This window comes from Dendrobates tinctorius, unplaced genomic scaffold (genome assembly GCF_039654945.1).
Source record: "Dendrobates tinctorius isolate UK_male_01 unplaced genomic scaffold, ASM3965494v1 ptg000057l, whole genome shotgun sequence".
Classification (NCBI taxonomy): domain Eukaryota; kingdom Metazoa; phylum Chordata; class Amphibia; order Anura; family Dendrobatidae; genus Dendrobates; species Dendrobates tinctorius.
Genome location: NW_027361725.1, coordinates 898453 through 913761, shown reverse-complemented (window position 1 = coordinate 913761; position 15309 = coordinate 898453). Strand labels below are relative to the sequence as shown.

The 15309-nt window shown below is 44.1% G+C and overlaps 1 protein-coding gene across 1 annotated transcript in view; it reads right to left on the bottom strand.

The window, feature by feature from the left end:
* LOC141091893 (cytosolic phospholipase A2 delta-like) overlaps window positions 1–13563 on the bottom strand; it is an 89286-nt gene extending 75723 nt beyond the window's left edge. The window contains exon 1 of the mRNA XM_073577654.1: window positions 13326–13563. Within this exon, the coding sequence (XP_073433755.1) occupies window positions 13326–13358 (33 nt within the window). The 5' untranslated portion in view covers window positions 13359–13563. The remainder of the gene's footprint in view (window positions 1–13325) is intronic.
* Between the last annotated feature and the right edge of the window lie 1746 nt (window positions 13564–15309).

Sequence of the window (15309 nt, the reverse complement as noted above, 5' to 3'; positions counted from 1 at the left end):
ATACACGGGACCTAACAACGCGATTCAAGAACAGAGGCTACCCCAAAAAGGTACTATCACGGGCCTTTATGGCAGCAAGGGATGCTGATAGGGATGATTTGCTTGTACCTCGGATGACGGGACCCCCTAAACCACTTGGGTTCATTACCACATATAATAACCAGTGGCGGGATATTGGAAGAATTCTTACTAAGCATTGGAGGATCCACGGAAGAGAGCCGAGACTAAAACCCCATATCTCAGCACAACCAAGTTTGGTTGCAAGAAGGGCCACTAATCTTAAAGACCGTCTGTGCCATAGTCACTTTAGATGACCGGTTACTAGATTGAATAGGGGGTACGCTTGACTGGCACGTACCCCTGTGGCAATTGCAACATTTGCCCATTTACCATTGGCTCTAATGTTCTTACCCTACCTGTTTTTCCATTCCAGGTCACTACACAGAGCTACTTTAATTGTAAATCTCGTAATGTAGTGTATGCTCTGGTGTGCCCGTTCCCGAGGATTTATGTTGGGCAAACGACGCAGGAATTGAGGAGGATACAACACCATTTCTCGGGTATTATAACAGCCAAAAAGGATTTGGAAAAGGGCAAAACACTCACTTCGGTAGCATCGCACTATCTGGATCTGCATAATTCTCGGTGGAATGGTACCAAAATCCTAGGACTTGAGACTGTTCAAATGGACATAAGGGGAGGAGATATTACTCTTGAACTTTTGAGACGAGAATCAAAGTGGATCTTCAATCTTGGAAGTCTGACTCCTTCAGGCTTAAATGAGGACTTATTATTCACTGGCTTTTATAAACAAATCTGATCATGCGCGGTCCAGATGTCTTTTTTTTCACCCTGGTCCATGTAAACATCAATAGTATGGCCCATGTCTAAATAACATGTACTTTTTGACTACTTTTCTCCATAGGTTTCCTGTGGTGGCTACATGACAGTGGGGCGTGATTACCCATATCTATCCTCTTTCCGTCCACCCTTAAGATGTTTAGTTCTTGACTTACTATGTGGGGCCTCTGCTTTATCAAGGTGATTACTCGCTTAGTATTCCTCACAGGCGTTTTTACTCTTTTTTTGGGGCCCTGGGTGTGGAACTTTCATTCTTCCACGCTGTGTCTATCTTTTGGGTGTGCGTGAGAATAATAATAAAATGTGAACTGATTATGACTATATCTGTTTTACTTTTGCTTGGTCCCTTCATCCTGATTGGGACTAGCGGGACGCTCTGGTACAAGTTGGGTATGGCTGCGCTCATTCTAAAGTCGCGATCTCTATCATTTATATGTCCGTTACTTGTCCATACTTGTGCACTGTGCAATCGGGCGTTTGGGGATCGGCCGTTTACTCTGTGTTCGATCGGCTTATTGAGCCACTGCCTAGTTGGCTATTTATTTTACCAACGGAGTTATGAGTGATATTATGTATACTGTTTTTTTTGTGCTTGTGACTATTTTTAGTCCAGCACATATAATAATATCTGAGCGTCTGCGCACCATTGATAAGGAGTTCTTTTACCCCTTTATTTGTGGTCGCCGTTATTATAATTACTGATTGTAGCACTGGGACAAACAAAAAGGTCAACAGTTACCTTCTGGTCTCTTTTGTATAAGATTTGTATTAGAGTGTTAGCTCCACCCATTTGGCTGAGTATAAAGATCTTTATCATTTGCATACTGTAATTTTTTGCCAACACTTGCTCACTGGGTTTTTGCGTGTCTGGGGACTGACCGCTTACTTTGTATCTGGTCGGTTTATCCAGCCACTGCCTAGCTGGCTATTTATTTTATCCACCTAGCTATGAGTGATACTATGTATACTGCTACTTGCGCAGTAGCGCCTTGTCTCTATCTCTAGAACTGACTACTGCTAGAAATGTGCTTGTGACTAATTTTAGTCGAGCATATCTATTATCTTAGCGCCTGCGCACCAGTGATAAGGAGCTCTTTCATCCCTTTATTTGTGGTCGTCGTTCCTACAACTACAGATTATAGCACTGGGATAGACAAAAAGGTCATTAGTTACCTTCTGGTCATTCTTTTATAAGATCTGTATAAGAGTGTGTTAGCTCCGCCCAGTTGGCTGAGTGTAAACAGTGTCCTGTGTTAGCTCCGCCCCGTTGGCTGAGCATAAAGTGTCCTGTTTATTTAACTGATCATCATGGCAACTGAGCCCCGAACCAGCACGGTCTTTGTATAAGTACAGGCGCTTTAGATCACAGGTATTGCGCCTTATCATTGTTTTCTCCAGCGATGTGCGTCTATTGGTGACTATGGCAGCTGCATGACTAGTAATACAGTGGTTATCTACGTCTCGCTCTGGCCAGGAGTGCCTATGGGGGAGTGTTTTTGGTCATCGCCTACTCAGATAATTACTACAGTGAATGTGCTGCATATATTTAGAATGTCCCCTTAATTGTGCCTCTTCATCTATTTGTGACGCGCGCTTTGTTTATTATATGCTGACACTTGCGCAGGTAATCATCACAGCAAGTGAGCTGTATATCTTTGAGGGTTAATCGGTCACATGACCGCAAGCGTCCCCTTGATTGGTCTTTCTCATTTATTCGTGACGCACGCTTTGTCTACTATACACCGACGCCTGCGCAGTAGGCTACTGCAGGCGCCTGCGCAGTAGCAATATTGAGCTCTCTCTCACTTCCTGTATTCAGGATGTGTGCCTTGTCTCCCGGACACCAACGCTTGTGCAGTTGGCATTCTGTGACGTCACATGCCGCTGCTGTGAGCTGTCAGCCATAGCTATAGATCAGTGACTAACCGCTGACTTTCAGGTATATTGGATGTTAACCCTGTCATGGTAAGCAGCGGCGCAGCTGCTCCCTATCTACTAATTGTGCAACCATATATATTGACACAGCTGACTGGCAATCTGTACCCCTGACGAAGCCACCTAGAGTGGCGACACGCGTCGGGTCTCTGGCTCTACCTGCCCCACTTCACTTCTCATGGGCTTTGTATTGTGCTGATTTGTTTGTGTGGTTATCATTTGGGGTGGTTATGGAGATTTTCTGTCCACTTAGACCCTCTCTAGCCCCTAATGGTCTGGCTGATCTGGTCCTTGATGTTCCCTATGCCTGATCTTGGGCTGGGGTACCTCTACGCATATATGAGGTCTATTTTGTGTGCATGTCTATCTTTTTTGTACACCTCATAGTGATCAGCATCTTCTTAGGTTTACATTATCCCTTGTACTGTTTTTTGTAATTATTGGGTTGGAATTGCATCATTTTTTTCATTGTATTTGTATATTATTGGTGTTTCTGACTCATTTGCTCTATATTCAGAATTGAGAGTCCTCAGTGGTTGATACCTTTTAATGGCCAACTGAAAAGATGGTAACACATTGCAAGCTTTCGAGACTACTCAGGTCTCTTCATCAGGCATAGACTAATACAACATCTGAAGAGTCACATATTTATGCACAATAGAGCACAGAAAAAATGCAATAGATGAGACAAGTGACGTGTAGCAGAATTATGATTATGGGAGACGGAGAAACATAAATATTGGACCAGTTCATAGATAAGGAGTCCGGATGTTTTATTGTCCTCTGATTGGGGTCTCTTAATGTGTTGTGATGCCCCCACAAGGTCTTAGGAGCAAATTCCTTAATTGATGTAAAAAGACATAAATCCATGCAACACATTCATTCCAGCATTGAGAGTGTCAAAGGTCGTCATAAATTTATACTCACAGACTCCTCTCTCTCTCTGAGATGTGAAGTTACCTTTCAATACCAGTAATTTCATATCCCTGGTGTTGTGGTCCATTATGCAAAAACGTTTTGCCACAGGTAGATCCATTATTTTTTCCCTTATTGTGTGACGATGAGCATTCATCCTTGTTCTAAGCTTTTGCCCTGTCTCCCCCACTTAGAACATGGGCGTGGAGGGCAGTGAATATTCATTTCTCTTTAATAGTCGACACGCTGTTAGCCTCAGCAGACAGCTTCTTGCAGCTGCCGTGCTTTCGCATGCTCTCCACTCTCATAGGCATGGAATGCAGTGAATATTCATTCCCTTTAGTAGTGGCACACGTGAACACCCGGCAGGAAGCCGGCGGCTGCGGCTAACACTGTGCTCGCTATTAAAGAGCAATGAATACTCACTGCTCTCCACGCACATACTACCGGCGTGGAGAGCAGTGAGTATTCTGACAGCTGTCATCGGCTTGTAAGCAGCGCATACTTACAAGCATAAAGCAGCTGCTGACATCGGAACAAGACGCTGTGAGACAAGGAAGGTAAGCATAATGATTTATTTTATGTTTTTCTGATGGGGCCATACAAACTAGGATGGAGATGGGGTCCCTGCATACCAGGATAGGGATGAGGGGGCTGTTGTGAATTCTGTTATTTCTGAATCAGGGCTCCCTCTGGTGGTTACTGTGGGTAGTGGAGCTGGCCGGATTGACAGAAGTCTGCCACCTGACGACGATGATTGGAAATCAGGGGTTACTGACTGGGAGTATTTAAGTGAGCAGACTTCCCTCAGTTGCTGCTGGTGATTTGTTTCTTCCTGTGCATTTTGAGGTCTGCTGTCTCCTGCCTGATCCTGCATTTTTCAGTTAAGTGGTTCTTTTGCTAATCTTTTGCATCTGATCTGGTTTTGCCTTTTTCTGCTTTGCTGTGAGGGTTCAGCATGCTCCCTGCTGGGGCAGTGCTGGACCCCGATCCATATGTTACAGCTTGTGTCAGTTTGTTCAGTCCCCTGTTAGATTAGTCACTTTTGCTTTGCTGCCAGTTCACACCAGAATTCTGATATAGCGTGGGAGAGGTCGTGAGACCTCATTGTTTTTTGTACATCAGTATTGTTGGATTTTTTAGGGGTTTTGCGTGATTGCAGACAGTGTCTTTCCTGTCCTATCCTGTCTAGACAGCTTGGGCCACATCATTTGCTCAGTCTATTTTCTATCTGTCTTTGTGCCTCATCTTGTCTCACTGACAATATATGTTTGGGGGCTATCTATTCCTTTGGGGTGCTACTCCGGGGCAGTTTAGATTTCACCTTTCTTGCTTTAGGCTTAGTTAGCTCACCGGCTGTGCCGAGGCGTCTAGGGCATCGTAGGTACGCCCCATGGCTACTGCTAGTTGTGTTGTTAGGATTAGGGGTCTGCAATCTGCTAAGTTACCAACCTTTCTGGTTTCATGGTGGCCTAGCCTATTCCCGCCATCATCCTCAGTGACCAGTTCATAACAGAATCACCAGCCAAAACTGTAGGATTTTTTCTTTAATGGAGACTAAGCAATTGTCCAATCTTGTTGAGCAGCTCGCTGCTGAAGTGCAGGGAATTTCTGCCTATCTCACTCAATCATCTGCTGTAGAACCAAAGATCCCTACTCCTGATGTGTTTTCTGGGGATCGGTCAAAAATGTAGAAATTTAAGAATTGTAAACTATTTCTTGCTTTGAAACCAAACTCATCGGTGAGCTCGGTGCAGCAGGTTAAAGTTGTCATGTCCTTGCTGCGCGGCGATCCCAAGGACTGGGCTTTTTCTCTGACACCTGGAGATCCTATTCTGGCTAATGTGGATGCGTTTTTCAAGCCCTGGGGTTGTTGTATGATGAATCTAATGCTATTGTTCAAGCTGAGAAAACCTTATTGGCATTGAACCAGGGTCAGGATGCTGCAGTTATATTGTCAAAAATTCTGAAAGTGGGCGGTCCTTACTAAATGGAATGATGATGCCCTAGCAGCTCTCTTTCGGAAAGGTCTGGCAGAAACCGTAAAAGATGTTATGGTGGGATTTCCTGTCCCCTCTGGTCTTAACGACTCTATGTCATTAGCGATTCAAATTGATCGACATTTACGTGAACGTAAGACTACGCGAGAGGCAGTGCTGCCTTTCGAACAAACTTCTAAACCCATGCAATGTGATAGGATTTTATCTAGGGCACAACGCCGAGAGTTTAGAAGGCGTAATAAGTTGTGCTTCTTTTGTGGGGACGCCTCTCATACTATTTCTGTCTGCCCTAAACGAGAAAAACGTTTTGCTCACTCATTTGCCATGGGCAGTGTACAGCCTAAGTTCCTTTTGCCGGTTTCCTTGATCTGCTCCTTGTCTACATTTTCTGCTAAGGCTTTTGTTGATTCAGGAGCAGCTTTGAATCTGATGGATTTTGACTTTGCCAAACGTTGTGGTTTTCCCATGGTGCCCCTGCGGACCCCTATTCCTTTGAGGGGTATTGATGCTACCCCTTTGGCGGAGATTAAACCCCAGTTTTGGACCCAGGTGATAATGCGGGTCGCCCCGGACAACCAAGAGAACTGTAAATTTTTGGTGTTGCACAATTTACATGATATTATTGTACTGGGTTTTCCTTGGTTGCAAACCCATAATCCTGTTTTGGATTGGAAATCTGTGTCTGTGGTGAGTTGGGGTTGTCAATGTGTTCTTAGTGACACTCCTGTTTTCTCCACCTCTCCCCAGTCTCATGATGTTCCTGACTATTTGGCTGATTTTTCTGATGTATTTAGTGAGAGTAAGTCCGCATCTTTACGTCCTCATAGGAGTTATGACTGCGCAATTGAGTTAATGCCCGGTTGTAAATTTCCCAAGGGTTGGCTTTTCAACTTATCGGTACCTGAACATGATGATATGTGATCTTATATCAAGGAGTCAGTGGAGAAGGGTCATATCAGACCATCCTCTTCACCTTTAGGTGCTGGGGATTTTTTTGTGGCCAAGAAAGATGGCTCATTAAGGCCATGTATTGACTATCGTTCCCTTAACAAAATCACCGTTAAATATCAGTACCCGTTACCCTTGATTTCTGATTTATTTTCCAGAGTTAAAAATGCTTGTTGGTTTACCAAACTTGACCATAGGGGGGGCGTATAATCTTATTCGCATCAAGCACAGGGATGAATGTAAGAGGGCGTTTAATACTCTGGAGGGACATTTTGAGTACCTGGTGATGCCTTTTGGGCTCACTAATGCCCATTCCGTCTTTCAATCTTTTATGAACGATATTTTCCGGGACTTTGAGGATAATTTTTTGATCATTTATCTGGATGATATTTTGATTTTTTCCAGTGACTGGGATTCTCATGTGGAACATGTCCGAACTGTGTTCCGGATTTTGAGGGAAAATACTCTGTATGTTAAGGGATCGAAATGTCTCTTTGGTGTAGAGAGGATTTCGTTTTTGGGATTCATTTTGTCCACGTCTGCTATTGAAATGGACCCGGCCAAGGTACAGGCCATTTATGATTGGGTTCAGCCCACTTCTCTGAAGGCTCTCCAAAAGTTTTTGGGTTTTGCTAATTTCTACTGTAAATTTATAAGTAATTTTTCTGGTATTGTTAAACCTCTGACGGATTTGACCAAAAAGGGCGCTGATGTGGTGAATTGGTCTCCAGAGGCAGTCTCGGCATTTCAGGAGCTTAAGCGGAGATTCACTTCTGCTCCGGTTCTACGGCAACCTGATGTTTCACTCCCATTTCAGGTGGAGATAGATGCTTCTGAGATTGGTGCAAGAGCCGTTTTGTCCGAAATAGATCTGGTAACCTCTAAGATGAATCCCTGTGCCTTCTTTCCTCAAAAATTTTCCCCATCTGAACGTAACTATGATGTGGGGAATCGGGAATTGTTGGCCACGAAGTGGGCATTTGAAGAGTGGAGACATTGGCTGGAGGGAGCTAGACAACAAGTTGTAGTCCTCACCGACCACAAGAATTTGATTTATCTTGTATCAGCCAAGCGCCTGAATCCTAGACAGGCTAGGTGTGCCTTGTTTTTCATGCGTTTTAATTTTGTGATCTCCTTTCTTCCGGGCCCTAAGAATGTTAAGGTGGACGCCCTTTCTAGGAGTATCTTTTGCGGATTCTCTTGATGTGACCGAGACTACTACCATTCTAAATGAGGGTGTAGTTCTTTCCGCCATCTCACCCAAGACGTGCCCTGGAGGAATTTCAGGAGGACAAACCTGAACGATGCCCTATGGGAAAATTGTATGTCCCTGACCAGTGGAGGAGAAGAGTAATGTCTGAAATTCATTGATCCGCGTTAGCTGGTCATACAGGCATTTTGGAACCAGAGATTTGGTGAGTCAGTCTTTTTGGTGGCCTGCCTTATCTCGTGATGTCAGGAACTTTGTGCAGTCCTGTGGAACTTGTTCTCGGTCCAAACCCTGTTCTCATTCTAGTGGTTATTTGATGCCTCTGCCGGTGCCCAGGAGGCCATGGACCCATATCTCAATGGATTTTATTTCTGATCTCCCTGTCTCTCAGAGAATGACTGTTATCTGGGTGATCTGTGATAGATTTTCTAAGATGGCGTTAGGCATTAGATTCCTGCCCCTGCACAGGAGGAATCTCGAGCCTTGCCTTCTGCGGTCTCCCATTCAGTCCCAGCCGTAGGGGAGCCTGCTCAGCAAAGACGTCGTTCCCAGGTTGGCTGCTGCGACCACCTCTGGGTCAGCTATCGCAATCCGCACTGGCCAGCAGCGAGCAGCTCCAGAGGCTAAGTCCTTTTTGCAACCTTCTGAGCAAGCCCATGGGACGCCCTCTCATTGGAGGTCGGGGGTCACAAGCTCAGGTCCTTCTCCAGCTCGGATTGGACCATCAGGAAGGTCCCGGAAGGACGCTGCTATAAAAGGTTCACAGTATAGTCTGTAATTTGTAGTGGTATGTGTGATGATGGATGCCTGTGAAACGCTGACTCATTCTGAAACTCCTTCCCTCTGATATGTATGTTGTTAAGGTTTAGAGTTCCAGTCAGCGCCGTTCAGCGACAGCAGCCTGAGCAGCGCCGTGCGCCACTAATGCGCCTTCCAGCCCAAAGTGTAGGCTGGTTAGTCGCGTCCGCCAGAGCTGCGCTGTACATACCTCATGCGGTATTGAGCTATCAGCTGTGCCCTGTGGCTGTTAACAGGGCACAGCGTTTAGTAAGTCGCTGTTGCGGCGCCGAATGCTGGTGGGTCTAGAGGGACTCTAACCCCGTGTCCTTGGGGCAGGGTTCTGTGACCAAAACACTAGTGTTCACTCTGAGGTATTGCGGCCCTGTGAAGCAACAGGGTTCGCCTCCTATTCACCGGGTGAAGTTAACCCGTGTGTGTCTGCTATACCGTCAGTTTCTGTCTGCCATTACCGAGCAGCAGTCTACCATCTCTGCACAGTGGACCCCGGGCTGCGAACGCACCGCATTACCATCTTTTATTATTCAGTGCGTTCCACCAGCTCTAACAGATGGTCCATCTTGTACCACTCCCAAAGTTGCCATCTTCTTCAGAGTTGGTGCCCTTGTTTTTACAACAGGTGGTTCCATTGCACGGGATTCCTGAGAACATTGTGTCGGACAGAGGAGTCCAGTTTGCTTCCAGATTTTGGAGAGCTTTTTGTTCCAAACTGGGAATTCATTTATCTTTCTCCTCTGCATTTCATCCTCAGTCCAATGGGCAGACTGAGAGAACAAACCAGACTTTGGAATCCTATTTGAGATGTTTCATATCTGCTGATCAAGATGACTGGGTCTCATTTTTGCCCTTGGCCGAATTCGCGCTAAACAATAGGGGTAGTTCTGCCACTTTGATGTCTCCTTTTTTCTGTAACTTTGGGTTTCATCCTCGATTTTCTTCAGGGCAGGTGGAAGCTTCGGCCTGCCCAAGTGTGGATTCTGTGTTAGAGAGAATGCAGCAGATTTGGGACCAAGTAATGGATAAGTTGTCCCACTCTCAGGAAAAGGCCCAACAGTTTTCCAACCGGCATAGGACCATTGGTCCCCGGTTTAAAGTGGGTGATATCGTTTGGTTGTCCTCAAAAAATATTCCTATGAAGGTTGCATCTCCAAAATTCAAGCCAAGGTTCATTGGACCTTATAAGGTTTTGGAAATCCTTAACCCCGTTTCTTTCCATTTGGCTCTTCCAGTTATGTTTAAGATTCATAACGATTTTCATAAATCTTTGTTTGTGGCGCCAGTAGTTCCCATGGCGGCGCCCCCTGACCCTGTATTGGTTAAGGATAATTTGTATTATGTGGTAGAGAAGATATTGGATTCCCGTCTGTCTAGATGGAGACTCCAGTACTTGGTCAAGTGGAAAGGTTATGGCCAGGAGGATAATTCTTGTGTCTCTGCTTCTGACATTCATGCCGAGAGATTGGTTCGTGCTTTTCATCGAGCCCATCCTGATCGGCCTGGTGGCGTGGATGAGGGTTCGGTGACCCCTCCTCAAGGGGGGGTACTGTTGTGAATTCTCTTACTTCTGAGTCGGCGCTCCCTCTGGTAGTTACTGCGGGTAGTGGAGCTGGCCGGATTGACAGAAGTCTGCCACCTGACGACGATGATTGGAAATTAGGGGTTACTGACTGGGAGTATTTAAGTGAGCAGACTTCCCTCAGTTGCTGCTGGTGATTTGTTTCTTCTTGTGCATTTTGAGGTCTGCTGTCTCCTGCCTGATCCTGAATTTTTCAGTTAAGTGGTTCTTTTGCTAATCCTTGCATCTTATCTGGTTTTGCCTTTTTCTGCTTTGCTGTGAGGGTTCAGCATGCTCCCTGCTGGGGCAGTGCTGGACCCTGCTCCATATGTTACAGCTTGTGTCAGTTTGTTCAGTCCCCTGTTATATTAGTCCCTTTTGCTTTGCTGCCAGTTCACACCAGAATGCTGATATAGTGGGGGGAGAGGTCGTGAGACCTCAGTGTCCTTTGTACATCAGTAGTGTTGGATTTTTTTAGTGTTTTTGCGTGATTGCAGACAGTGTCTTTCTTGTCCTATCCTGTCTAGACAGTTTGGGCCCCATCATTTGCTCAGTCTATTTTCTACCTGTGTTTGTGCCTCATCTTGTCTCACCGACAATATATGTTTGGGGGCTATCTATTCCTTTGGGGTTCTACTCCGGGGCAGTTTACATTTCACCTTTCTTGCTTTAGGCTTAGTTAGCTCTCCGGCTGTGCCGAGGCGTCTAGGGCATCGTAGGTACACCCCACGGCTACTGCTAGATTTGTTGTTAGGATTAGGGGTCTGCAATCCGCTAAGTCAACAATCTTTCTGGTTTCCTGCTGGCCTAGCCTATTCCTGCCATCCTCCTTGGTGACCAGTTCATAACAGGGGGCCATGCATACCAGGATGGAGATGGGGGCCAATCATACCAGGATGAGGATGAGGCCATGTATAACAGGATGGATATGGGGGCCCTGCATACCAAGATGGGGATGGGGGCCAATCATACCAGGATAAGGATGGGCCCGTGCATACCAGGACGGAGATGGGAGCCCTCCATTCCAGGATAGGGACGAGGAGGACCATGCTTACCAGGATAGGGATGAGGGGGTCATGCATACCAGGATAGGGATGAGAAGGCCATGCATACCAGGATGAGGATGAGGGGGCCATGCATACCAGGATGAGGATGAGGGGGGCATGCATATCAGGATGGGGATGGGAAGACCATGCATACCAGGATAGGGATGAGAAGGCCATGCATACCAGGATGGGGATGAGGAGCCCGTGCATACCAGGATGTGTTTATAGACACGTACAATGCTAATTACAGGACACACTTTAGCTTAACATGTCCTTATGGTAAAATTATTTTAAATAATTCCTAAGGGTACCATTAATTTTGTCCAGGACAGTTTCATATATATTTTTTTTCTGTTGAACCAAAATCGGATTCAAGTTATTTCAGTGACCATTGTGGGTTTTTCTTATTTTACCAGATAGGTTCCAACAATGTTGTTGATGTGTGTACTTTCAGCACGTGTGGTTTACTGCTTCATAGCTGAGCTGTTGTTACCCCCCCTGTCATATGAAGTTCACAATAACTGCATTTACAGCACATTTGTGGGTGTTTTGTAAGGCCGGCATTAATATAGTGGCTTGCGCCTATAACAGTGACACATTAAAATACAAAAAGAGACTATCAAAAATTGCTGGCAGGATTCACAAACTCCTCTTAGTATCCAATTAAACATTTATCCCAGCATTAAAACTGACAAAGCACATTAATCATCATTTACAACTTTAAAATAAAGCCACCATGGCAATCACCTGGTCACTGTGGGTCCAGCTTTTCTAACTCCGGCCCCATTGTTATAATCCATTTCAATGGAGCGGAGGCCATTCTTTCAAGCTGTTCCCCACTCTAACCCATAAATTAGGTCCGAAGTCCTATTTTGTCTAAATGCTACAATAATGTATACAGTAAGCGTGGATACTGGCCAGTGTGAGCACCCGCATAAGCCTACAGAGACAATTAAGTAGAGCTATGCCGTTAGCAAAATCTCTATACTCACTGCCTTTCAGTATCTTTTACAATCCGACGTGACCTATTCTATAGCAAGGACAGTGCAATATCAGATGTATCAAATAATATAGTTTTGGCAATAATAATAAACTACTTTATCCTTTTCTTCTTTTTACATCCCTCAGTTTTCATCTCCCCTTTTTTTATTTACATCTACTTTAAGAGTAAACATCATTTTAATTTTTTAGATATAAATCCATAGCGTAAATGAAAATAAGAAACTTTGTAATAAATCGTATTATAGAAATTTATTTCTTTCTCAGCCAGGACTGGTCAATCATTCTCAAAATTCTCAATTCATGGGTAAAATCTGTTTTTGGTGAAGACAGATTTTTCATTACGGAGATACGAGATGACAGTTGGTGCTCATAAAGTTCTATGGAGAGGGGGGTGGGAGGAGGCAGGTACAAGAGGCTCCCTCCTACATAGAATCTTATAGAAACCAACTGCCATCTCCTGTCTCAGTAATGTAACATTCTGTCTTCCCTAAAAACAGATTTTACTCCGGAACTGAGAATTGATCAGTCATGGCAAAGAAAGAAAGAAAAAATATTTGATAAGGTATATTACAAAGTTTCTTATTTTCATGTGTACTATTGATTAATAAAATAAAAACTAAAAAGGACAGTTACTCTTTAAATTTCATTATATACATCAAAAACATGTACATAGAGCAAACTATCACTGACAGTGAAGATTCATATGTTTATTTGAAAAAAACTTTGTTTCAAAATATTAGATGTACAAGGCAAGACTTCTTTCAAATATTAACCTTCGTAGTTTAGAGACCAGGAAGCAGCAAATATATGAAAACTTTTTAAGAGACAAATTCTGAGAGTCAAAGCGAATGAAATCTGTGTGTTTATTGAAGTGCTAGAAGTTCCTTCCCTTAGGAATATGGGCACATAGAGGAGACTTCACACAGACAATATCTCCCAACATCTTTTTATGACATATTAGAAGATATAGTAAAGCTGAATTTCCCTTTAATTACTCCCATAGAATTCAACTCATAATGTCACAGATGATAAGAACAAAAGTAAACGTTGCTTACCTTGTAGAAAGTTGAAGGCGATATTGTATTCATCCTTAACTGGTTCTCGTCCCATACAAGTCAGGAATCTCGCTCAGTAAGTGTCTCCGACTGTCCTCATGTCTCTCTACTGAATGTCATTTTACACAGTCATACAGTGCAATGATCCCTCCCATCATAATTGTTTTATTTAGTTCCATCTTCCTGGTGTCAGCGACGACACCCCAGGTCATTCCAAACCTGTGAGACGGCACAGGGAAGGAACACTGGAGTTTACATTATGTATATGTGCTGTATGTGAGGGTGGATGCATTGTGTGGGAGTAGAAGTGGCTTTGAGCCCAGGCAAAGATGTGATGATGTCAAAGATTTTGTGATCTTTAAATATCCCTGCATATACACAGTATTAAAATTTATTTCCAGCTATCCAGAAAAAAATATTATAATGCTGGAATATTTACATTCTAAACCACTTGCATTGCTGATTTTGCTTCTAAATAACAGAATGGACCATCCACGGTCCTCGCTGTCTCTTCGGTTTTTTGTCTCCAGTAGTGGAGCCAGCGCAGTAGAATCACATTACATTCCATACTGGAGGCTTACAGGGGTGTTCTCAAGTTATTAAATTGCATTTATTAGTTAGAATTATAATAAGTAAGTTTGCACTTGACTTGCTTTATCGATCCACTGTCATTATCCTTTGATGAGAGCTTTATCTTACATAGTGTACAGCTTATATCCATAGAGCTTGACCAACAGTGCCTGCCCAGACCCTTGCCGAGAGTGCGCAATAGTTAGATTCCAGGAGAAAAATGAATGCCTAACATCCCAAGCACCTCTCTTCAGCCCATTGATTGCTATACAGCAGGGTTCCCTAACTCCAGTCCTGAAGGCCCACAACAGGTAATGTTTTCAGGATTTCCCTTGTATTGTACAGGTGAAGCAATTATCACCTGAGCAATACTAAGGAAATCCTGAAAACATGACCTGTTGGTGGGCCTTGAGGACTGGAGTTAGGGAACCCTGCTGTATAGCAATCATCTGCTCATCTCTCAGCTCCTGATGAGCGGCTTTTATTGGTTCTGCATAATCATAATCCCCCAGACAACATCACAGCCCTCACTGATCCTAGCCATGTGCATTTTCAAATGCAAATTTATATATGCAAATACAGTAATAACAACGTACACGTCAGAGCAAAAAACTGATAGCTGAATTTGTTACAGAAGAACTTGTGTTGAGATTTATAGTTCTACTAATAGTAAATCTCTGCTACTCATCACAGCTATCACTCAAGGAAGTGTGCCCACCCTGCCAGAAACAGGAAATAAGGAGACTGTAGATTTGTGAACTTCTCAAGGGACAACTTGAAAATAACCCTTTAAATCAATAAGATAGCTTGGAGCTCTAGTGGTCTGTGTTGCTATTAAGGAAAAGGAGGAATGCAAGGAAAAAATATTATTCTGCACTCTCAGTTTCTGTATAATTGGAGATACATTTTAATTGCTAAAATGTATTACCAAAAGCTTATATGCTTTGAGTTTTCTGTATATATAGTATTAAATAACTTGTTTAAAAACAGTATACAGTGGGTACGAAAAGTATTCAGACCCCTTTCAATTTTTCACTCTTTGTTCTATTGCAGCCATTTGGTAAATTGAAAAAAGTTCTTTTTTTTCTCATTAACCTCTTTCTGACAGTGGATGTACTATCCCGTCCATGTGCCCTGAGACTTAGAGCCCATGGACTGGATAGTACGTCATTCGCGATCGGCTACGCTCATGGGGGGAGCGCAGCCAATTGCGGCTGGATGTCAACTGATTCTCACAGCTGACACCCGGCACTAAGTGCCTGGAGCGGTCACAGACCAGTCCCAGCACTTTAACCCCCCCAGGTACACTACAATCAAACATGATCGCAGCGTTCAAGAGCCGGGACAGGGGCTAACAGCTACTCTGCCTTTGGATCGGAGACGCAGCGGCATGACGCAGGGTCCCGATCGCTGC